Raw genomic sequence first — 25,490 nt, 5'->3', positions numbered from 1 at the left:
CATAATCTCTTAGGACTAAACAGCAAAGTGACCAAAAATGAGATGCTGATTGGTTGGGCTGCCATTCGGGGTTGTTGGGCCACCTCTCTGGGCCTTCCGGTCCGGTAGTGCTAGTAAGTGGGTAAACGGGTGCCGGACTCCTCCTTCTCCGCATCATCCGCGACCCTGCGGGTTTTGGGCTCGCCTTTTTCCTCCGCTCCGAAGGCTTGAGGCTCCGACCCGCCTGCTGTCTTCTTCGCCCCAAAAACCAAGGTCTGTCGGACTTCTCCTCCAACCTCGGTCCTTCTTCTGCTCTCTCTCCGCTCCGAGGACACCCAAGCTCCTTCGCCCCGCCAAGGCTCCGCCCGGGCCACCCTTCGCCAGCCTGTTCAAGCTCGCCGGTCTGCTCCATCAAGCGCGCTTTTCCTCACTTGCTGCGGCCATTATTTCTGCTCTTACTATTGTAAAGTTAGACATTTTTACTTCCTTCCCCTGCTAGCTATTAGACTACTTAATACTTCAGGTCATTACAGCCGGAGCCGTTCCCGTTCCCCCTCAGCCGCTCCTCCACCTCTTCGGCCCTTCCGTCACACCTCACCTCTAAACCCTAACCCTAACCCTAGCCTTAAACCCGACCACGTCCTCTTCCTCCTCCTCTGTCACCCCTTTTCTCCTCCTGTCCTCGTTCGATCCCAGCCCTGTCCCTAACCCTAACCCTAAACCCTAACCCTAAACCCTAGACCCCCCTCCTTCTCCTCTGGTTGCTTGGGAGCGGAATGGAGGTGCCGAAGGATCAGATGAGCACCCTTCTCGACAACGGCCTCTTCGACTCCGCTCAAATGCTGGTATCCCTCTCCTTCTTCTTAACCTCGCAATCATCAAAAATGCGTTTCAATTATTTCTTTATAACTTAAAAGAAGAAGCCACCTCCTGTGATGATAATGCCTCGAGTGTAGTCTAGAGTCTCAGATTAAAAGAGAAAGTAAAGGAGAGAAAGGAAGAGAAATAGAAAAGAATTGGGCCATTTTATGAAAGGTCTTTTTTTTTTAAAAAAAAAATTTCCTCTTTTTTTTTTTTTTTTCCTTTTCCTTTTTCTTTCTCTTCTCTAATTTGATTCAAATTAGAGAAACTGATTTGCTTTCCTTACTTTCTATTTTTTCACTCCTTTTATTTTTTTTCCGAAAAAACAAATGACTTTCATAAGTTTAAGGCTTTGTTTGGGATTGCAGGGATATTATGTTACGTGCGGCGAGAAAGTACGATGGAAAAATATTTTATTTGTTTTCCTATGTTATATTTCGTTTTGTATATCGTAATGAGTCAGCTATAATATATTTTCTGCGGTCCTATTGGAAAACCCAAAAGTATATCCTTATATGTTTTTGCGCCAACTTTATTATGCCTATTGACGTTAGATGGACCTCAATACCAAACCCCTAAGTTGTTTCAAAGCGGTGTTTTAATATTTTAACCTCGAGCTACTTGATAGGCCCAAGACATAGCCGTAAATTAAATAAGACTAGGAGTCTGCAAGGACTTGAACTCAGGATCTTCTGCTTTGATACTATGAGGAGGCAATGAATTGCATCCTGTGGGATGCTAGACATTGTCTCTGCATCTCAACTTTGACATTTTAAGATTGTTTTGTGGCTAGTAGGGCAATGATTCAGTGGCTCGAATCGTATATGTTTTGCTTTAGTGGCTTGTGTAGTGATATGAACTCTTTATTTTCCTTATGATATTTTTAGATTTTGATAATTCTTGGAAGCATCATTGCTCGTATTTTTTTTTAGGGGCAATTGCTTATATACCCCCGAAAAGTTCCCGATTTTCCGATTTACCCCTCTTAGAAGGCTAATATTGAAAATACCCTCTTTACGTTCCAACCTATTTCTAATATACTCCTAGAGTTAAAATCTGTTAATTAACTCTCTTAACTCTGTAAAATTACTATTTTGCCCTTTCAAATATACCCTTCCACCATCACTGTCTTTCTTATTTGCTCTTAGAGTCAGGGGCACAAAAAGTATTTTCACTTTTGATCTTTTCCAATTACCCCTCTACCGTCACCAACATTTCTTATTTGCCCTTAAGTTAAGGGCAAAATTGGCATTTTAATTTTTTTTTAACTGTGGTAGATGTTTAACTCACGTTTAACCCAAGTTAACTTAATAGGAGATAACTGTGGGGGTATTTTGCAATAACGGTGGAACATATGAGGGGTATTTTAGAAAGAAAAAAAAGGGGTAAATCGGATATTTTCAAACGTATGAGGGGTATATAGGCAATTATCCCTTTTTTTTAACTCCCTATATATTAGATTGTTGCATCCAAAACCCATGAATTTTAGTTTTTAAAACTATATTAAACACTAACCGGAACATGTTACCAATTTAGATGCTCTAGCATCAAGAATTGGAGTCTAGATCCTCTTGACTGTAGCTCCACTTGTGTGTGTGTGTGTGTGTGTGTGTGTGTGTGTGTGCGCGTGTTTTTGGGGGTTGGCGGGTTTGGGTGGGTGGGTGTGGGTGTGTGTTTGTATTTTAAATATTTTAGGTTACACAAATGTGACTGTAGATTTCTGTGTGGCATACTGGCATGTGTGCATATGTATGCGTGTTCACACATGTGTGTGAAGTTTTGCATGTATGTTTAAATATTGATTGTTGCACACGTGCGATTATATGTAATTCCAGTTATGACCGAGCGAGCGAAGTTATTCTTAGTGTTGGCTTGACATTCGTTTTGAGCCTCTTTGCAATGCTCATGCTCAGCTCCTTTGAAATTTCATATGAGCTGATAGCTTGACCTACATTAAGGAAAAAGTGATCCAAGGTCAAGCTGCTCATGCTGGCTTGATTGAATTGCCGGTTCTGTGGCAAAGTATTTTATTTGAATGTTTTTTGCTACAGAGAATATTGAAGTACCTATGAAACCACTTACATAGTTGGTAAACCTTGTTCTGCATAGTGCTTTATATCATTTAGCGTGTTGTCTGTTATTCTTGTAGTTATTCTTGATTTTTTTTATTCCTCAACCTCCTATTTTCAAGACCCATAGCTTTAGTTGATTCGCTACTACTTTCACACTTGACCAACCACCTAACCTCATCACACTCTTTATTCTGGTTGAATGCACCAAACTGGCTTTATTAGTTTCTCTTGCAAAAACTTTAAGAGTGAAATAAAAATCAAGACGTTCTCCATGGAGGAAATACAATCATTTTCTTAGGCATTATATGACACAACTAGTAGCTCATTTTATACTCATGCTGACTGTGACAACCTATCAATTTACTTTTTTTCATTAATATTAAATATGCTTGTGAAAACTATTCTCAATGAGAAATGATGATTGAACTTTGACAGGGTTGCTTTCTTGTATCTTCAGCTGGTGCAAATATTGAAGCAAGTCCTTCTCTTAAAGCTGAGTATCTGGTAAGTTTCAATGGTCAGATGACAAATTTTTAGCATATGTGGGCTAAATTATTAAGTTTCCTGATCCCTTTTAGTTTCACTTTTTCTCAGCATTGACTGTTTGTAAATAAGATGACTATAAACTCTTGTCTAATTATTTGACAGTTCGCTACATCGAAAATATGCTACAATATTGTTGAATACCTTCTTTCCTTGTAGATATGATTTGAATTTTCGTTATTCTTTTTCCAATTCTCCTTGAACTTAAATGGCAATTGATAGGGCCCTCTATATTATTTTCTTATTGAATCAATCTCTAAATTTGAGCTACAGATGCTGTCAAATGACGATTGAGATTGACCTCTCTCTCTCTAAAACAGAGGGAATTTTCCGAACTATTGTTACTATCTATCTTCTCTTCTATAGTTGTGTAGATAGATTTTGTGCACAGATCAGGTGAAGCTTAACACACCTTTTCTGCTTTATGCCCAAATACCTTTTTTTTAATACTAAATGGCTTATATGTAGATTTTGTTTGGTCTACTTAGCCATAGGTGTCTAACGGAAGATAGTTTCATTTAGTTGTAGTTTCATTAGTTGACTTTATAATATGTATGTCCAGTGCCCTCTACAAAACTAATTTTTTTTTGATACGTTCTTACTTCATACTCATGATAATCTAATGGTTGATTGTAGGAAAAATGCAATAGGTATCTACTCGTATAGATTTCTTTTCCTTTCACTTTTGTACATCGTCAGTAATGGACAAGATTTCTTTTGTTGTCTAAATTGGAATAAACAACTTTGGTCTATAGAGGTTGCTCTTTTCTTTATCATATTCTGTAATGACAATTTATTGTGTAGGGTACAAAGTTGATAGTTTGTAGATAAAGAAAAAAAAAATGCAAGTAACAGAGAGATGATATTAATTGGTCAGTAAGCTAAGGTTTAAAGAAGCCAACTGAAGAAAAATTAGATTATCTTGTTGCTTTATAAAATACTATAGAACATTTTACATATACTCATGCGTGACAGGTACTGAACCTGTATTATTTGGGAAATTTCAACTTTATATTTGTTATGTGTTATGATGGCAAATTTGTCGTTAACAGGTTTTTTATGGATATATATGGTGATGATTATGTTTTCAATTAGAGTATAAGCATATCAAATTCTATCATAAAGATGCGACTAATTTCATTTTACATAATAGTCACATTATAGTTTCTTACTCATAATAGTCACATTTTTCTTCTTTCTGCCCCTTATCTATTTCAAAATTCTGTGGCAGGTGCTTCAAGGTGATGCTTTATTTGGAGAAAAGGAATTTCGTAGGGCACTGGTAAATACTAATATCTTGCAGTAACATTGATGAAGATTCTTCTTTTTCTTTGCTTTATGACTTATGATAAATATAGATCGATTGCCTATGTAACAGGCAACCAGCAGACTATCTCTGCCTTTTAGAATGCTGTACAAAAAGCAACCATATGCAGTTACTATAATTTTATAATCTTATATAGTTATTAATGGAGATAGCAAGCCGATAAAGTAGACCAATGTGACATTCCAATAGTCCCACATCGGATAATGTGGGAGAGCATGAGGGGTTTATATGTCACGGGCACGCTAGAACTAATAACTAGCTTTAAGCATTTTGGGGTGGTGGCTTAGGCTTAACGAGTTGTTAGTGTTAATGAGCCGGGTCATTACAATTGGTATGAAAGCTGGTTCACCGGCCGGAAGTGTGGGGTGGGCTTCACATCGCCTGGTGATCTTGGGCTATGTGTGTGATTGGGTTGACGAAAATGTCAAAGCCTAAATTGCGGGGTGTGTGTGACATCCCAATATTCCCACATCGGATTATGTGGGAAAGCATAAGGAGCTTATATGTGATGAGCACAGTAGAACTAATAACTGGGCTTAAATATTTTTGGCTGGTAATTTGGGCCCATCCAGTTATTAGTGCTAGTGGGTTGGGTCGTTACAACCAATCTAAACTTCATATTTGAATTCCACATTTCCACTCCATACTATTTCTTGTCTTATTACTTTGCTTATGTTTCATATTTCTTATAATCTGATCATGTTGTTCATGTCTCATATGTTTTGTGAGACACTAATAATCCTCCAGTGGATAGAGTAGGTGCTGTGTGTTAGGAATGTAAGGATTAGCCCTCTAGTATGAGCAACTTGGGCTTAAACATTTTGAGCTGCTAGTTTAGGCCCAACAAGTTGCTAATATTAGCGGCCTAATCAAACTGTTGCATATGATACCGAAGCTGCTCCGTTGCGTACTAGCATGTGGGCCCAACTGATTGTGCATTGAAAGTGTTACCTTAGGTCTGGCGAGAGGGCACCATAGACAATGGCAACAGTTTAGTGGGCTATTTTATTTGGGTGATTGGGCCTAGCGAGGACATCATAGCCTACTATAGGGAGTTTATCAGTCCTGGTAGTCCTACATTGGATAGAGAAAGAACTGAGTTACATTAGGATTTGTACCCTAGTATGAGTAACCTAAGCATTTTGGGCTAATGGTTCAAGGCTAGCAAGATGCTAGTGCCAGCAGCCTTGTCCTGCCGTTGCATGTTTGACTTCACTAAACATGCGGGACTAGAGCTCTCCAACTTGCCCTTTTATGCAAGCATTTGAATATTATTTTCTTCATATATCTGTTGCCTCACCTACATTAGCTAGCTCTAGTAGTCATCTTTATGGGTATTTTTCAAGTAGCTAAGCACGAAATCTGTATGCTTTTCTTCAAACACTCCCTGATGTTAGTTGATCTCATCTTCTATTTTGTATTGATGTTATATATTCTAATATGTGTAGAATATTATTTTGCTCATTGTGGAACTCTCTTTTCCTTGCTTTTGCTGACAGAATATGTACAAACAAGCATTGCAACATTGCAAAAGCATCCCGAGACAAGCAACAAGTAATTCTAGAAACTCATTATCCACATCAAGTCGATCTTCGTCCCCGAACTCGTTGAGTGTTTCGACCATTAACGACAATGAGGTATGTTACCTTTTATGAAAAAGTATTCCATCGAATGGTTCAAATTACTTTGCTTGAAATTTCTTCTAAATTATTTTTACCTTTTTATTTGCAAAGATGGAAGAGTGAGGATGTTTACTATTTCTGTTTGTTTTTATATGGCAGGTGAAATTCAAGATTACTCTTTGCCATTGCTCACTAAATGAGCACCGAGCTGCCCTTGTAGAGGTTTTGCTTGAATTCTTTTTTATCATATACTCTTAAATTGCACATTCTCAAATTGTAGTACGCAGCTGCGCACTGTTTTACTCGTACGAAGGTTCAAACCAGAAGTATCTATATTTAATAATTATTTATAGGTAAAATTTATGGGTCTATCAACTTAATTACTGTACTTTTCTAAACATTTTAATCCTTGAACTCTTATATATAGGAAGTGCATTCCTGGTTACTAGAAATGAAAAGAAATCTGACAACATACAACCTTTCCCTATAAAATGATCTTTCAATCCTGCTTTAGGTACGTTAACTAAGGAAATCATTTTTCAGAAGAGATGAAGAGATCAATTTATAGAAATCCGTGATTTTCTTCCGGCGAAGAATGGAGTTGAAATATTGAGGGTTCAGGGATCAAAGCATTTAAGTGAAATTCATGGACTGAGTAGAAAGATGAGGATATCACAATCCTTACATTATATGTTGGTGGGCTTTTTGCTTAGTAGTTAATAAGGCTCTAACAGCACGGTAGAGATTCATCTTGTTCACGCTGTAAGTATGTGATTCTTTGACTGCAACACTCATGATAAAATCACTCACTCTTTTTTCTTGTTAGACCATTTTCTTGCAACATAAATAAATGTTCTAGTCAGATTGTGAGTAACAATAAGAGTTCTACTGGCTGAGTTACTTTATTAACTTTTTAAACATGGAAACAAACATGCTGTACATATTTTTTGCAGATGGAAGGAATTCCGCTGAAAGCAAGAACTCTACGAATGAATCTGACATTGGGGAAGCTTTATCGTGTATCTAGAAACAACCGTGCTTCCATCGCTTGTTATAAAGATTGTTTAAGGTGAGATAAATCAAATGCTTAGACATACTACCGAGTCTTCCTATCTATAGAGAATTATATGACTTCTCATTCCTTTTGTAACTGCAACTGGTGAAATCATCTGTTCTTATACACACACACACATATACATATATGTATACGTACATGTGCACACGCGCACGCGGTATGTGTGTGTATTTTGTGTTGGCATCAATTTGGGCTGGTTGAGTGATTTAGCTTTGAACGATTTTCAATATGATTGTACTTTCAGCTTCATTTGTCCTTTTTCAAATTGGAAAATGTTAACTAAGTAAATAGAACAAGAATGATACAGACATATACTTTGTCTTTAGTTCAAGTCTTAGTTCTTTAGTTGCATTTAAAACCACAAACTAAATGCTTTATAATGAATTATTCAGGAAAACTGTACTTTTTGTGAATTAGGTTGCTTAGTTAGCTATGCTCATTTTATTTATAGGCTAGCTGGTTAGAAAATGACATACAGAACATCAAAAGAAGGTATTGCTGATCATTTTGTGAATAAGTTAGCTAGCCAATTTGAAGATAAGCCTAGAGAGCATAATTAAGGCGACTAATCTCATATGTGTGTGATTTCAAAATCTGTTGGTTTAGTTTGTGATAAAGCAGAGAAAAGTGCTGAAATTCTGTAAGTTTGTGCTTGCCGAAGAAAATGTGCACCCCGGTGCATCATAAATTAGAACATTAATTGTGAAAGTAAACAAGCATGATCTCATCATAAAGTGCATGAAATTGGGATTACATTTACGTGCGTTATGCATAATCCTAGAAGTTGCAACATTGGATGTTGAAGTTAGTCCTTATAAGTAGTTTTTGGTAAATCCTTCGTAGTGTTATTCATTTGAACTCCTCATGAGTTAAGAAATTTTTCTTTAGTGCATTTAATGATGACTCTTTGTTTGTGAACAGTTTAAAGGAACTCTTTCCATATACCATACTACCCCTAGCCAAGAAACTCTTTGTTTGACTTTATTTATGAACTCCTCAGTAATGATGGTTTCCGTGGCTTTGATCTTCTTTCTTCTCTCTCTCTCTATTTTCCCTCCGTCACTCCATTTTTCCTCGGCTCCACAGCAACCGTTGCAACTTTGTTGATAGGAAAGAACAAAGCTAATAACAGGCTTAAGTACTATGGAGTGCTATTATTTATTTTTATTTTTTTACCTTCTTCTTATGCTTCTATCAGGCACTGCCCTTATATTTTGGAGGCTGTTACAGCTTTGGCTGAATTAGGCGTTTCTTCGAAGGAAATTTTATTGCTATTTTCCCAGGTGAGTGTAAATTTAATATGCTTCCTCACCAATCTTAAGAAGTTGCTTTCTATGTAACCTTGCATGTGTACCAAAACTAGTTTTACTCCTTTAGTTGGACATTTCTGCAATTACAATGAGTTTTATCTTAGTTTACTTGTTTCAATTGTTTGTTTTGCCTGAATTATTTTTTTAATATGATGCCTTGAGACTTTAGCTGAAGATGACTATAACATTGAACTCATTCCTGGTCGTGTTTCCTTGGCTTTATCTATTTCTGCTGAATCTACCTTGATTTAGTGCCTGTTTGGGACAGCTGGAGCTTCTACAAAAGGTGCTTCTTGAGCTGTTCGAAGCAGTAATGACTTTGTTAAAATCATTAAGCAATTTCCCACAGTAGCTGAAGGTTCAAAATGGAACTTTTGTTTCCAGGGCCAAGAAGCTCATTTTACCTTTCGCCAGACCGTATGCTCTAGATTTCTTGTGCTAAAATCCCTACTAATACTTCTAAGTAAAGAAGCTATTTTGAAAGCTAAACTGAATATTCACTCATGCAATTCTGCTTATTGGTGCAAAATAATCTTTCATAGTGGTTTCAAGTTTTATACGTCTACCATCATACGCTAATTTTAACACATTGTTGAGTAGGGATGCAAACTGTATGAATCTAGGTGCCAACCAAAACTCCGCGCCTAACTACTGCCTTGAATTCATGATGGGTAATGAAAAAGAATACCATTATCTGCCCCACCTTAAAACCTGCCTTCTATCGGTGCCTTGACTCTGCCCTACCATCTAGTTCTCCTTTTTCCAAGTTATAGCACTACCAACATTTTGTAAACTTTGAATAACTAATTTCCATGTAATAGTGAATGATATCATCTACAAATATAAAATGTATATATTGTTTACAATATCAACCGCAAAAGTGAAAAGTATCGACTACAATAAATTTGAAACTTTAGAATACATACACATCCATAAAAAAAAAGCAAATTATCTCAAGAATTATAACAACAACATTGAAAAAATGGACTAGACCATTCAATGAAAAAAAGGAAATTGGTCAAATTATGAAAAATTTACTAGAATTACAAAAACAACCGTAAACAGTGCTCTAAGAAGCATCAATTTACAATAGCCAAATCCATCGAAGCCATCACAAGAACATTACATAATCTTAATCCATCACATTTGCGGTAACAAGATTGCAAAGTCTAAGTAGCAGATAACTGGTTCATTAACAAATACGAGTTTGCAAGTCGATAGAATTCTTGGTAATAGGAAAAAGAAAACTCCATGCTTTTGCAAGTTTCAATGAGATGAAAGCACATCATCTTGCTGCACTTTCCCAATGCACAAACCAAAAAAAAAACATTAAGAAACTTGTCCTATTTGAAGTGGATGGTTACAAAAAAAAGGCAAATCAAGTAAAATTGTATAGCACAATATACCAAAATTTGAAGATGCTAAAAAACAATTGATTTACCTTGCAATTCAGCCCACAACCAATTTCTTGCACACACTAAAGACTCGAAAGAAAGGATTGTAGTGCTAATGGCACAGCCATGCCATTGTGCAAGCGGCACGATACGTCAACGATATGGGGCGTACGGTCTGGCAATATCGACACTCCCTCATGTTCTAGTGGCACATCACTGCCACATTCATGCATTGGCACTGAAATGAGTTAGATTTACTCACCTCACGTCTACTTTGACTTTGGTACTCTTGAAGCAAACTATGGGGTAACTCATGAATTCTTTGCACTTCATCACCTACATTTTTAGAAGTTCTTGTATTTAATGCACGCACAACTCTATAATTAGATGAATCCCTGACAATATATGTTGAATTTTGCTAACATTTGCTCTTGCTAGATACTTGGAAACGGAGAGTCGGTCTACTCATGCAAATTTGATTGGATACTATAAATGTGAGGAAAATAGTGATACGTAGTCCCTGAAAAAGTGATGTGACACTATAAAAGGCCTCCAATTTACACCAAATTTTTTTTGGCTTTATTCCAATCTTCCTTTGTCAATATGCAATTGTAGTTACAATCACATTGCTTTAATCAAGGGAAGACCTCTTATATATTAAAACTATCTCTAACATGACATAAGTAGAATTTCATCTAGTTTTACAATCAAGAGCCAACTTTTTACCACCTAGAAATCCTTCTTTCTTTGTTAGCTCCTTAAATAATTTTATGTTTTTCGGCATTGTTGTTCAAAAATCTACACTTTCTCGAATTTTATCGATGCCATCATCAATAGTCACTAATCCATCTTTGATGATGTGATTAAGAACACGAGCACAACACCTCATATGAAAGAATTTTCGTTGCAGCACTAAAAGACTAGAAAGCAAAGAGTCTATGAAGTCCCGACGTGGAAGCTAATCGGACACGCTACAGATCTGCTGCACGGGCAAAGTCTCCCAATTATATGCAAGGCATCATATTACAAGCAATTTGTATATCAAATTTTTTATTTGCATTATACAAAGAAAACCTTATCTAGTAGGTCTCGCTAGTTCAACCGCAACTTAATTGCATAAAGTAGCACAAATATTCTTATTTATATCAAGATGAATAACAATGAATTACAACAAATCAAGAGGCACTACACCTTTACTAACAATACAAAATTTGTAACTTGGAAATGTAAAGAACTAGGCACATTCTATGCGTCTAGTGTTGTAATACAACAAACATTCTCATTATTGTGCAATCTTCTTGGTCTGCCATTAATACCAGCCTTAAGCTTGCTATTTGGCCATGCGGGTCCATATAACCATTTAACTTCTGTGGAAAGCACTATACTTAGGGTTGCGGTTCTTGTCTAACTATATTGAGGGTTGCAAGCTTTGTGCGTAAGAACACACCACTCAGGCTGAAGTAGTCAGGGTTGTGAACCTTGATAAGGCTCCAATACCACAAGCTTTGATCGGATGCACATGTTCAAGATTTTTTCTGCGCAACAATCATTGTTTTCAACTATTTCTCAAATAGAACAATAAATGTGTAATAAGGAGCTAACAATAACTTTAGCATAACAAAATACATATTAACAACTAGCATGCTAATTTTAGGAAACAAGAACAACATGCGGTAGAAATAAATAGCACTTAAGATCACAACCTAACAATGTATGCATGTTTTTAGGAAAAATGAATAAGAAACATAGTGCCAAAATAAAAGTATCAGAATAAGAAACTAGAGTATGGATTAGGTGTCACGCCCGGGTATCAGCGGAAGCATACCCGATACATGCACAAACCCGCTATATACCTGCAGTATACAAGGCGTCTACTAAAACCATGCTAGAAAATAACAATTAACAGAAGAGTCTAACATAGTATCAGAGCATGTAACATACAACAAGTACTAACAGCTAGAGAATAAACTATACAAACTCAACTAAGGTCAAAACGAAGTAAAACATAAAACTGTAAAGTACAACTCTCCAACATCAAATAACTACATCACAAGGTCACCCAAAACAACTATAGCTACAAATGGTAGTCTCTCTATACACGGGTACACGTCACCCTCGTCGGCAACTCAAAGAAACAGCGAGGGGATCACTTAGCGGGACTCCAAGCGATGTCTAGCTAGACGCGACTCTCTTGCCACGATCCCTAGCCTCTCCCGCAGTGGATGGCTCTGAAATAAAACAACAACAAGAGGGCGTGAGAACTATTAAACAATAGTTCCTAGTGGGTAAGTTGCTAACCTCTGCGAATTACACCACTAGGTTCATGATGTATAAAAGAAAGCATGTATATCTATTACATGGTAGAAATAACAATGCTAATAACAACTAGTAAACACTAAAATCACTAGATTTTTATGACACCATTATAATATGCAAGTAAAAGCTATACTACATAAGTAAGCTTGCTATGTAGTCTCATGAATGCACACTATTGAGTAGTGCTTATTAACAACACAATTTATTATTTTGTTCAATTCATAAGGATCTACACAAGGTAGTCCAACTTGCGCTACGCCTAATGGCCCCGTGGTAGTATACACTCCCCACGGCAATCCACTTCGGCACCCAATCCCGCACGGGCGAGCAATCTGTCGTGTAGGCCAACTCCGGAGTGCCGGCTTGTGGGGAGTGACCCTTACAAGCATGTGCAAATGAACACAATGGCAAGCAAGCGTGATCCATAGTACAAGGTCCTCAATCGTCATGTCTCAAACATGGAATGCCCTCTACCGACCTATAGGTCGGTATCTAAATATAATAACCAATGCTAGTTATCAACTAAAGCATAACTAATAACATGGAGTACATGTTAGTTTTATCCATAGAATGGCAAATTTAACTTGTTTACCCAAGTATAATAATCACATTCTAATGCAGATTTCATATGTTCTATACATATGTGACAATGAATAGGATAAAGAACCACATGTCATTCTTGCTAATTTAAGCATAGTACATCTACTCGTAACTTGTCTGCGCAAGTATAGGTGTTATCATGCAAGAACTTTAACATTTATAGCTCACTCTACTTAATAGAGTATAATCAGCCATATGATATATATATACTGCTAGTACATTCAACAACTCATTTATGACACCGTTAGCGACACATATACATCATTTTAGTTTTATGCTAAAAGATAAGAACATAGAGGGAATTCACCCATTTCGGTGAGGTCAGACCCACCAATCAGTCGACGAGTCTTAACGATCACGTTAGCGAAGGTTTCGCTGATTTCCACGCGCCCTAGTAAGCATTTTAAAGTTAGCAAAGAACTCAATCCAATACCCCACATCATTACTCAAATAAACATCTCAATTAGGTCGAATTATACCTAATATGAAATCCAATCTCGAACTCCACTTGAAATCAGGTTAGAATACATCATTTCTAACCTCTCAAAGATTACAAACTTCAACTTAAAGTAATCAAACTCCCTGCAGTGAACCTGCTGCTAGTAAGCATAAAAACTGCATTAAAGCTACTACTAGAACATCCAATTTCGGCAAGATTCTCACCTAGGTTCAGACTGGAGTTAAACCTCCACTCCCACGTAGGTTGGTGCACCCCAAATTAGCTCTTAATCGCCATTATATTCAGTTCAAAGTGACAATCCAAGCTGCTGTAAACAAATTCCAGAAACAGCATCATTTCATCACCAAAAACCTAGTATAGCATCAACATAAGGCAATTAACTAGCTAATTACCTTCTCCAAGTTTCGATCCAACTTCCCCTGGATTAAAGATTGAAGAATCACAGCAAACAACTACCCTAAAACTGCTGAAACCTCCCCCCCAAACCTGCTGGCAGCAAAGGGACCAAAACTAGCTCAAATGTACTACTAGTATCAAACTAGAGAGAGAAATGATGTCAAACACCTTCACAAGATGCAACTCAGTTGTTTACTGAGTTTAGGCTGCAAGAACACTTCCTAATCTATCCCTCCAACAGCATACAACAGCCTCCAAACCTTCCAAAACAGCTAGTTATAAGAGAGGGAAAGAAAATGAGCCTAAATCACCATTTCCTACTTCTCTCAAGCTCCAAACCCTGGAGAGAGAAAAGAAAGGCTTCAAACCTGGTGTGCTAAGCCCCCACACCCCTTAACCAGCTGCAGGAGTCGTGCTGGGGTGATAGAGATAACGATTGAATGCCAAAAGATCAAAAGAGCCTTGCTGCCATGCAGCAGTTTGTATTGGGTACCGGTACCCAATCTGGTACCGGTACTCAATGCAGAATTCGAATTTCAGCATTTTGCAATGCACTTTCGATCTTCCGGCTGTTCGATCACTCTTTTAACTTATCAAAAACCTCACTACAACTCTTTAAAAGATGTGGGTTAGCTCCACTTACCAATCCTACTCTCGAACTTCGCAATTTGCCAAGTTCAGAGTACTACATTAGGCTCAAAAGATAATAATTAGACATGATGAGAGATCAAATTAGCTTTTTGACTTTAACATTCAAATATAAGTTGTGTTGTTGCTTAGCTTAGCTGCCAGTTATCTATGAATAGGAAGTTTTACGAGAATCTGTACAACCGAGTTTCTTCGGATTACATTACTCTCCACGGTAAATATAAGTGCTTAAAAAGCGACTACGGCCTCTTGAAAGGCTACTATAATAGTCTGCTTACTGAGAAAGAGCGCTTCGTTTCTTAGCGGAAGGAGATGGCTGGCAATTTAGAAAAATGTTTTTCGTTGCTCAAACAACCCGAAACTGGTGCTGATTGTCCGAGTAATAGTGAGGGCCTTTCTGACGAAGACCCTGCGGCACCATCAGGGTATTATGGGAAATGATGAAAAGCTTTGAACTAGACTCCCTTTTTTGGTCTTTGCTTTTGTTCTTTACCCCCTTTCTGTGTTCTTTTGGTCATTTTTTTTAAAAGGCCCCTACTTGTATGGATTTAGGTATGTCTATGCTGTTTCTTTCGATTTTTTTGGGGGTCTTTCTCCTTTACCAGTTTTTGCATTGTATCTTGGGGAGAGCTTTTTGTTGCAAATCGGGAGAGTTTATGTGTAGGTTTGCACTTGCCCTGGCTGGTGGGGTGCCAGCGGGTGTTTTTGGTTGTGCTTAATATTAAATACATTTATAACTTATGGTTTTTTATCCTAGTTTTTTGGGTTGTTGGTATTTATAAACTTATGAATTGGGAACCAAAAATGCCTCTATGCATCCCACGGCAAAGTGGGTCCCACCCGTCAGCCTCCTTTCTTGCCCACCTACATAGGAAAAAAGGCGGGGCTCATGCCTTTTTGCATGTGGTCCATGGGGTGGGCTTCACCTCATGGACCGCTTGAGATGGAGAGAGAGCAGTGGACCTCTCTCTCTCCCTCTTTGATATATATATATATATAGAGAGAGAGAGAGAGAGAGTCCGGCTACTATGCTATTAATAGCACGAAGCACTTGGTGCTACCAAGTTTTCCGTCGTTAGATCATACCAGTGTTTGAAAAGTCGCGCCTGAGGCGCGCGCCTCAGCGCCTAGGCGCGAGGCGCGGGCCTCCGCGCCTCAGCAATAGCGAGGCGAGGCGCTATTGCTGAGGCGCGCGCCTAGGCCCTGAGGCGGGCGCCTCGGCATATTTAATATTTTTTGGATTTTGGATTAAAGTTTTCGGGTTATTGGGTTTCGGATATAAATTTTATGTTTTAGCCCGATAAGATTAGTAAAAGAATCTAAAAGAAACCTAAAAAAACCCTAATGAAATCCATCTACCGCCCTCTCCTCCTACCACTCTCTCCTTTTACCGCCCTCTTCTCCTTCTTGAGGCCAAATGAAAATATTGGCACCACAATCACTTTTAAGTTGAAAGTCGAAATATATTTTTTTTTAACTTGAGAACTTATATGCATGTGTTTTCTTTACTTTTTTATAGTTATTTTAGTTTTGTATAGTTATTTGGAGTTTTTTTAATGTAGAATATCAAATTAAATTATTGTGCGCCTCGCCTTCTTGAGGCGCGGGCCTCGCAGTGCGCCTCGCGCCTAGGCTCCAGGAGAGTCTTGCGCCTTTTTGCGCCTCGCGCCTTTTCAAACACTGGATCATACTATTCAACCAACCACCCACTCAACTCTAGAGGGCCACATCATCCTAACCGCATTTCTCTTAATCCAATGGCCAAAAATTTGGTAGCACCAATGACTTGGTGCTATTAATAGTATATTAGCCTAGTTCTATATATATATATATATATATATATATATATTTTATTATATATTATATTACATATGTATTATATAATATATTTTAAATATATTTTGTTTATAAATATAAATTATAATAACTAAATATATTATGATAATTATTATATATTAATAATATATATAATAATTCTCTTATTTTGGGGGTTGTGGGGCTCACATACACTTTTTTAAGAATTAATTACACATTGGTTCTCAACCTTTCCACTATTTTTATTTTGATCCCTAATCTTTTTTTTTTTTTTTTACAATTAAATTTTCAAATCTCTTGATCGAATAACTATTAACATTATTCGAAATCATGCAAATGTCTTCTTTATCCTAGTTTTACATTTTCACTTCAAACGCCTTTCATAGTGGTCATGCAAATGTCTTCTTTTTTTTTTTTTTCCTTATTGTCTATGGCTGTTTATTAATCTTCAGACTCCAGTAAAGAGTGGGAGGCTCCTCAGTGATAACTTGGATACGCAGCGTTGGTTGAATGTAAGTGCATTCTCTTGTAAGTTCTTAGGCTCAAATAGCAGAACTTGCCTTCCTTAGATATAGAAACCTACGTTTGACACCCTCGGTATTTTGATTCTCAGCATTTAACCTTTTTTTGCCCAATTTTCATTAAAAATTTGTTAGTTATTCCTAAATATAAGCTTTTGCATGATAAAAGCAGTATAACGGGTATTTCATATCATCTTTCAAGACATTCTACCGCAACCATCCACCGCCCTCCGGATGCCTTCCAACCTATGTCATAGTTTCAGTCTGACCGTATAACACACTTTAAAGAAAATAGCTTTATTAAGAAAAGGCTGCAACCCACTTTGTCTGGATTGAAAATGGGATGGACGCTATTGTGGGTAGGTGGTGCACGGCTGATGTGGTGCAACGAGTGCAGGTAATGATTGACAGCTTTCTCACAACCTGGATACATACCAGCTTTAGTGCTAGTTTCTTTTGCATGGTAATGTGAAGAAAGGACCACTAGTAGCAGCAATTTCAATTGACATAGTCACTGTGTTCTTGATGGTACTTTCAATTCTGAATGGAGCAGAAGTATTTGATAGATTATGGCCTCCCAATTCGGACTTGCTCCAGTCTGGGCTTGTTATGGACTCCGGTTTGTTGGATAGAATTTAGAATCTTCAACTTTGATACACTATCCTTACTACCAGTTTTGCTTGTAGAGATGATTTTACTTTACATACTCTCAGCCACCTCAATGTATATTTTGTTGCAGAGATATGTTGAGGCTCAGTGTTGCATTGCTTCGAATGATTATAAAGGTACACAATTGAGTTTTACCATGCAAAAGGTTTGACATTTTGTGGGAACAATTTACCAAATGGTGCAAGGCTTTGTTAGCATTTTAGTATATTCTGGAAACACTCTGCAAATTGGAAATTCAGACTGTTGTTACATAGTCGTTAGTTTCTATAGCAAGTATACAAACCTATTTCGTGACAGATGAATATATCTTTTGAAAATAATACTAATCATACTTTTAAGGTTGTTCGAAAAATATTACTTTGAAGGAAATGGAAGAATCGATGTGGAACTAACTTTTAGAGGCTATTTTATTTAATCTTTTAAAGGTTTAAGATAAGAAACATTAGAAATTTCTATGGGGGATTTGCAATGGTGATTTTTTTTTTTGGTGGGTCAAATTGCTTATTGAATTGTGATGAATTTTGGTATAATTAACATTTGCCATATTAATTTCCTTTGGAAACATTGTCTAGCACTGTAAGTAGGGTATGTCTATAGAATGCTAATATTTATTTCGAGAAAGTTGTTTAAAGCAATTGTTTTACAAGCTTTTCACTTTATATAATGAATCTTATAGTTTTGACAGCACTTTGGTCTATATTTTGTAGGTGGCCTTGACATATTTTCAGAACTATTGCAACGCTTTCCTAATAATGTGCACATCTTACTAGAAACTGCGAAGGTTGGAGTTGACTCTCTAGGCATATCATTTATGCATTTTGCTTTGAGTTTTTAATTTGGCATGCCTTGAAATAAGTAAGCTTGTTTACCCAACTTGCTATAATAGTTTGCTGGCATAGGCCGTGGCCAAATGAATTAGATTAAGATAAAGGACATTTTAGTGATTTCATGTGGGAAAAATGGCAAAGCTATGCAAGTTTTAGTGCTATACGACAGAAGTGCCAGTACCTGTTACGTACTAAACATCATTTATTTATGATGTGGGAGTTATAGTGTTATGTAAACACTCTCAAAGTGCGCTATTGAACAATTACATAAACCAGTTGAGACCCAAACACATGGATGCAGAGTTCTGATTCCTATCATATTCAAGCATTTTTTTCCCACTTTTATAGATTGCTTCATGTCACTATAAAGGTGCTTTGGTCAAATTAATCCCTCTTTCATTTATCTCTTGCGTCTCAAGATTATTCATGTGTGTGTCTTTTGCTTTTTCTGAGCTTATTGGCTAAATTCTAAGTTTCTGTACAACCTAAGATAAAGTAGCTATTCAACTGGGGCTAATATCTGTAGCCTATCTGTTCCTTGTATATGAGATGCCAAAGTGATTTGAATATACCAGTATGTTATTCTTTCTCCAGGATTATTTATGTTGGTTAATTTCATCATCAGTCTACAGATATATGAAATTTCTTTCTTTTGTTGATAGACTCGTCACATTACCTTTGCTGACCATGGTTCTGTTATATATATATATATATATAGGTTGAAGCCATTATCGGAAGAAATGATGAGGCAATCATGAATTTTGAGAAGGTACACAGGAATATAATATAACATAATTATAATATAATATGATATAATAAAATGTAATATGATATAATATAATATAATAAATGTAAAGGTAGAGACAAAGTTGTCCACATGCTAGCTTAATGCTTATTCGTTGCAGGTTCGATTTGTTGATCCATATGTCCTAACCTACATGGATGAGTATGCAATGCTTCTAAAATCAAAATCCGACCCCTCAAAGCTAAACAAATTGGTGCATGATATGCTGCATATTGATTCTGGAAGACCAGAAATATTTGTCGCCCTCTCTGCATTATGGGAAAGAAAAGATGAACGGAGAGCTTTGTCATTTGCTGAGAAGGTTCGTATAACTTGTAAATACCGTCTAATAGTTTTATAGCTTTTTCAATTCATCTCATGCACTACTTTTCTTTTTAGCAGAGCCTCCGAACTGATGATAGACACATAGCAGGCTATATTATGAAGGTAAGTGGCTTGATCCTATATTCCTATCATTTGACTTCAGATGGCTAATTGATTACCTACTTGATGAAAGGAAACCAACTATCATAGTAGGGGCTTTTATGTATGTATTCCTGCACAACCATCTATTTACACGCATAACAATGTAAAATCAGAATTTTCATATATGGCCTTAGAAGTGCAGTTTCTTATTAATATACCTTTATCTTGATTTAGTTCTCCCTCTGCCAGTTTTTCAAAGAGGGCATTTTGTAAGTACAAGGCTATATAAGTAAGAAATTATGTTTTTGCAGGAGATGTGAAAATTCATATTTTGCAGGGATATTTATGAAAAAAAAACTGCAGTATTTCTTTGTATTTTATTTTCAACGTCTTCCTATATTTAATTATTTGTTAGTGATTTGCTTGACCAGGGTAATCTCTGTATGTCATTAAACCGGCCAGACACTGCTGTGACAGCTTTCAGGGGCGCTCAGGAGCTACGGGCCGATCTTCGTTCATACCAAGGTCTAACTGCAGTATTACCATCTTGGGTTGATGTATCCATAGACTTACTTGGAAATAAATAGCTTATCCCAATATATTTTTCAGGCTTAGTACGTGCATATCTGGCACTTTCTAAATCCAAAGAAGCATTGTTTACTGCTCGAGAAGCAATGAAGGTTATGCACCAGTCAGCAAAAGCTCTCAAATTAGTTGGTGACGTGCACGCTAGTAATTCTAGTGGGAGAGAGAAGGTGAAGTTTCTATTCATCAGCTCTACAGTATATTACTGTTTCATGCGATAGTGTGCCGTCTAAACAATTTATTTCTCTTAGTTTTTTGATCCATGATCGATTAGAGTCCTCTCTAAGTATCTTAGGGACTGTTTGGTTGCACATAGTTACAACTGCACTGGAACTATAACTGCGTGCAGATCCAAATCCAGTGTTTGGGTTGGTGCATTTGAATTCAACTTGTGTAGTTGGAACTATCAAGGAGGCTTAACTGCAATAGTTGGAAATACGCCCAAATTGGCTGCAATTCCAACTGTGGCAATTGGAGAGAGTAGTTTTAAACAAACACCAAGCTTACCTCCTTAATAACCTTCTAAAGATAAACTATATATATTTTTTCCACAGTGGGTAATCTCCCCACTCTAAATATAAAGTGATAAAATTTTGTAAATGCAATTCTCAACCACATGCAACCAAAAAAATTATGTATAGTTGCAACACCTTTCTACTATATCCAACCGAATGAAATACATGTAATTGTAATTGTTGCATTTCAACTGCATGCATCTTCAACTACACTGTATTTACAATTACGTCCAACCAAACAACCCCTTAGAAGAAAAATGTCTACTCAACTAGAAGGGTATAAAATGTAATGCTGCAACTGATCTTTTTTTGCTATATCTTTAGTAAAATATGGGATTAGGTGATTTAATATGCGCTGTCCACCACAAATTAGTGGCTATAAAGTGCTCAATTAACTGTTACATTATCAATTATGTATGGACGCCACACCCTATCAGCACAAGGACTCGCAAATTTGCCATCTGAAGAAGATCCTCGGGAAACATATGTTTGTCTTCTGCATTGTATTGGGCTATATCTGCTCTACTTGTTACTTAAATCCTGCTCTAGTCTTGTTCTCTTTGATTGTACACTTTTCTTCCCTCTATCATCTTAAGTTGAGATGATTTATTCTCTCTAAAATGGAGCTAACCATGTGCACAGCTCCAGTATCTAATGGAAGAAACTGTAGGAGTTTGAATATTCAAAACGAACACAATTATTTTGAGAACCTATTTAAGTTTACTGATTATTTCCACTGAACAAATTTCTGTTGAGGTGTTAAGTAAGCTGGGGAGGCATATCATCCTAACTATGAAATGATGAATAATTATGTGAATGAGGGTTGATAAAGTTGGTTAATGCCTTGCCATCTATATGGATGTTTAGGCCTCAGCTGAACATGCCGCTGGATGACTTCTCTGTTCTTCTTTTTTTTTTTTTTTTTTTTTGTTGTTGTTTAGCTTGCATGCTTATCTTTTCAAAAGTTACTGACTACTTTTGTGCTGCATCTGCAAACTTTTGCGTCAGCTGGCTGTCAGCCAGTCCATCTACTATATGATTTGAGTTTAAAAAAAACGAAAAAACACAAGCATAACCAAAAGACATCTTAATTTACTTTTATTTCTTAATTATGTTGCAATTATGATTTTGTTTTTGCAAATTGTTTTTCGCCAGTGAATTTCTCAATGAACAATCTTTTATTTGCTCACATCATTTTTGTACTACGTTAGGCGAGGAAGTTTTATGAATCAGCCCTTCGTCTCGAACCTGGGTTTCTCGGAGCTGCATTAGCCTTGGCCGATTTACACGTCGTTGAAGGAAGAAACAAGGAGGCTGTGTCACTGCTCGAAAGATATCTAAGAGACTGGGCAGATGATTCTCTACACGTTAAGTTGGCTCAAGTGTTTGCTGCAACGAATATGCTCTCAGATGCTCTTTCTCATTACCAAGCTGCATTAAGGTACATCTCATTCTACCTTTATTTAAACATTATCCACTAATAATAGCAAGTTCTTCTAAATTTCATCAACTGTTATAGTTCTAACAACTCAAATTTTAAAATGCCAGATTTTAATTCTTATAAGAATGGATATTAGGGATTCTTTTATCAGTTTACATCAAGAAGCTAATGATAGTTTTACCTGGACTTTTGGTGTCTTGCATGTAATTTTGTTCGATCATATTTTCATGTTGAGTAAATCTAATAAACTTTGGACAATCATTTGAATCTAGATCTTAGCTATCATATATCATATCAGGGCAGGATTATTATCTTGCAATGGGTTAAAAGGCTGTCTTATGGTGTACTTAAGTGGTATATAAAATGGAATGGAGTTAGAAATAGAAAAATTGTGCTGAAATCTAAGTATATGTAGTTCTTTAATAGAATGTGTTGTCTGCAGCGCGCGCTATCTCATGCAGATAGCAGCTGGCACCTGGCATGGTGCCATGCCGACAAAGACTGGCCAATGCTAGGCATGTGCCGCCCAGTATCACTGGGTGCCACCAGTATTCCGCCCGGTGTTTGCCCGGTGCCAATTCTTGCTGAACCGTGCCAATTCAACATGGATTTTGGTGCCAAATTTTTGGTCTTTTGGGGTTCAAAAGACTTTTGGTGCTCAAAAGATGACCTAATGACACCATCAGGCAGCAAACTTATCTTTATCTCTTTTTTGACTCGGGACTCTTGGAGCTTTGAGATCTTGCAGAAGATATCAAGGAATTTAGAGATCCCCCTTCTTTCTTATTCCCTCAAGAAATCTTTTCATTCATTTCTTCTCATGCCCATCTGGTCGCAAACTACAGCGTTGAACAGACATGAAAGAATTAGAGCACTTTTGCACTTATTCAACGAAAATGCGGAACAGACTCTTATAATTGCTTTGAGAAGCTTGTTTATGACCATTGCAATTCAACTTTAGTTGAAATATATGCTTGCAAGACACAGAGAGACGAGAGGGAGTTCGACCCTGTTGACATTGGTTTTGTGCAAGAGGATGACGATTCAATTATGGGGTGGTTGCAGATGAAAATCAGCAGGACTCGCTACTTCATGAATCCAAGATCCTCCTCAGCCTTACAACTCCATTGCTGATGAAGCAGGGTCACCGATATAAAGCTTGGGTCGGTATAACCATGTAAATTCATTAGGAGATTAATCCTTATTTAGCCCTTAATTATCTAGATATTTCTAATCTAATTCAGACTTAAATAAAATCTTAGATTTTTTGATGGATAGAATTTTGCGTATTTTAATCAAACTAGGACTCCTAATCTAGTTGATCCCAGATTGAAGAGTTAATCCCACCTATAATTAAACCCTAAGGGTGCCAAATCTCTCAAATCCCTCTCTTTTATTCCTCATCTCTTTTTGTACCTTGAAGCTTAGTCATGGTGGAAGTGAGATCAGACAAGGACAAGTAGCCTTTGTTGCTGCAGTTGCCCTGTTGAATTATCTATAATCCTATATTTGGTAGTATACTTAATAACATTTTACGTTTTTGTATTTTCATGAGTCGTAACATGACTATATTCATATTGGATTGGATGAGACATACAACTTAATCAAGTCTAGTTGCATTATACACCTTACAACAACCGAAAGAGCTAGAATTACTTGAAAAAAAAAAAATCCAAAAAACCCATGCCAAACATGTGCCTGTGTGCTAGTGGCATGGCACTGGCATGGGGGTAATGCCAATATAGACATGCTTCATGCCGATGTGTCGTGCCTATATATATAGGCTAAGGCTACTATACTTTTATGAGTATAGACTCTTTTATACTCATAAGTTTTTATCTGTTGGATGAAGGGATGTACAGTTAGGATGATAGTGGTCTCCAGTTTGGATGATAATGGTCCCCGAGGGTTGAGTGGGTGGTTGGTTGAATAGTATAATCTAATGGGTGAAAATGGTCAAAAGAGTAGATCTAACAGCTGAAAGTTTATTAGTACAAAAGGGCCTATACTCATAAGAGTATAGTAGCCGGACTCTCTCTCTCCCTCTCTCTCTCTCTCTCTCTCTCTCTCTCTCTCTATATATATATATATATATATATATATCAGGAAAGCAGCGGCTGTAATTTATTTTCTGTGTTGCATCTCAGGATAAACCCACAGAATGAAGCAGCGAAGAAAGGTTTAGAGCGCTTGGAGAAACAAATGAAGGTTTATTTTTCCCCCAAAACTTGTTCGCTGGATAGAATATTTTAACCTTTCTACTTCAATCTTTCTGCCACTGTGATCCGCTGGACCCACCCTTGAACGCCAATCCTCTGACAAGAAATTGACTAAAAACTTTCTCTACTGCTTCCACAGGGAATGGATCCCGATGCTCCGGAAGAGGAAGAAGAAATTGAAGCCGAGGATGCTGAAGGTGATCAAGAGGACACTGAGCTGCTGTAATCTGCAAAATCTTTGAACCCTGTTATCCGCTCTATCATTCTTGAACCTGCCTCAGATAAAAATTGAAACCAGTTTTACAGAGAGGAGAACCAGGGGCGGCGACTAAAAACGAATATACTATAAAAACCACTCTCTCTCTCTCTCTCTCTCTCTCTCTGTGTGTTGCTCTTTAAAGAAGTTAGCACAGGCTTTATTTTGGCATGATGGTCAATTGCGGGGACATGATTTTTAATGTGTAGCAGAGTGTATTTTAGGCGATGTTAATCGACAGGAGCATCAATTTTATTGTGTATTCTGAAGCGGTTAGGATTTTCATCATTCATGCGAAGATTACGAATCTCCGGGAGAGAGGCTTATGATATTTCTTCAGTCCAGAATGCGGGCACGTGTTTACGCGTGGAATGCTTTTCACCCTCCTTCCTCCACTAAAATAGTGTGGCCAATGCAAGGTTCTTTAAAGATTTCTAAGCAGTTAATAGTGCTTTCGTGGTACCGGTGGGAGCCGAAAGAGGTTGTGTATGAAGTTATTTGGATTGTTGCTACATGTACCTCCGATGATAAGTCGACATGATTTGTAAATTGGAACTATGTTTCTAGTCTGTCTGTGATGGAAGATTAAATGATACGGTCGATGCTACTGCTGGCAGTACCAAATCCTGCCATGAGCCTAAGAAATATCTCTACTGCAGTTCATTGGTTTGTGTTATTTCCAATCAGTGTTTGTTATTTGTTTCTGCGTTTTCTTCTCTCTCTCCTCGTCTGTTTCCTTGACATCCAAGCACTCATAGGCTTATATTGCGAGCGAATTTGGGAGGGAAGGATGGATTTTTTTTAAGGATATTTTTGTTTTGTTATTTGA

At 37.2% G+C, this 25,490-nt stretch overlaps 1 protein-coding gene across 4 annotated transcripts; it reads left to right on the top strand.

The window, feature by feature from the left end:
• Window positions 251-25,490, top strand: LOC109727934 (anaphase-promoting complex subunit 7). 4 transcript variants are annotated; one of them, XR_002220874.1, is made up of 19 exons: window positions 251-824; window positions 3,348-3,416; window positions 4,687-4,737; window positions 6,282-6,419; window positions 6,564-6,626; window positions 7,358-7,473; window positions 8,678-8,762; window positions 16,871-16,930; window positions 17,679-17,724; window positions 18,316-18,389; window positions 19,154-19,204; window positions 19,341-19,541; window positions 19,622-19,666; window positions 20,077-20,170; window positions 20,255-20,400; window positions 21,957-22,186; window positions 23,252-23,349; window positions 24,334-24,394; window positions 24,545-24,610. XR_002220874.1 is itself a non-coding variant. In XM_020258162.1 (19 exons), the coding sequence occupies exons 2-19, from the start codon at window positions 756-758 to the stop codon at window positions 24,629-24,631; spliced, it is 1,686 nt and encodes a 561-aa protein (XP_020113751.1). In that variant the 5' UTR covers window positions 253-511; window positions 673-755; the 3' UTR covers window positions 24,632-25,490. The 4 variants fall into 4 exon arrangements, 3 of the variants coding, with proteins under 3 accessions (XP_020113751.1, XP_020113752.1, XP_020113753.1); XM_020258162.1 differs by lacking the exon at window positions 23,252-23,349 and having other exon boundaries at window positions 253-511; window positions 673-824; window positions 24,545-25,490; XM_020258164.1 differs by lacking the exon at window positions 23,252-23,349 and having other exon boundaries at window positions 254-824; window positions 3,370-3,416; window positions 24,545-25,490.

This window comes from Ananas comosus, linkage group 23, assembly GCF_001540865.1.
Source record: "Ananas comosus cultivar F153 linkage group 23, ASM154086v1, whole genome shotgun sequence".
In the NCBI taxonomy this organism is placed as follows: domain Eukaryota; kingdom Viridiplantae; phylum Streptophyta; class Magnoliopsida; order Poales; family Bromeliaceae; genus Ananas; species Ananas comosus.
The sequence above is the reverse complement of the archived record's forward strand: the minus strand, read 5'-3'. Positions and strand labels throughout refer to the sequence as shown.

Coding starts and splice junctions, on each gene's coding strand:
- LOC109727934 (XM_020258162.1), top strand. CDS start 756: ATGGAGGTGCCGAAGGATCAGATGAGCACCCTTCTCGACAACGGCCTC. Junction 4,738..6,281: donor AGGAATTTCGTAGGGCACTG/GTAAATACTAAT, acceptor TTTTGCTGACAG/AATATGTACAAACAAGCATT. Junction 7,474..8,677: donor TGTTATAAAGATTGTTTAAG/GTGAGATAAATC, acceptor TGCTTCTATCAG/GCACTGCCCTTATATTTTGG.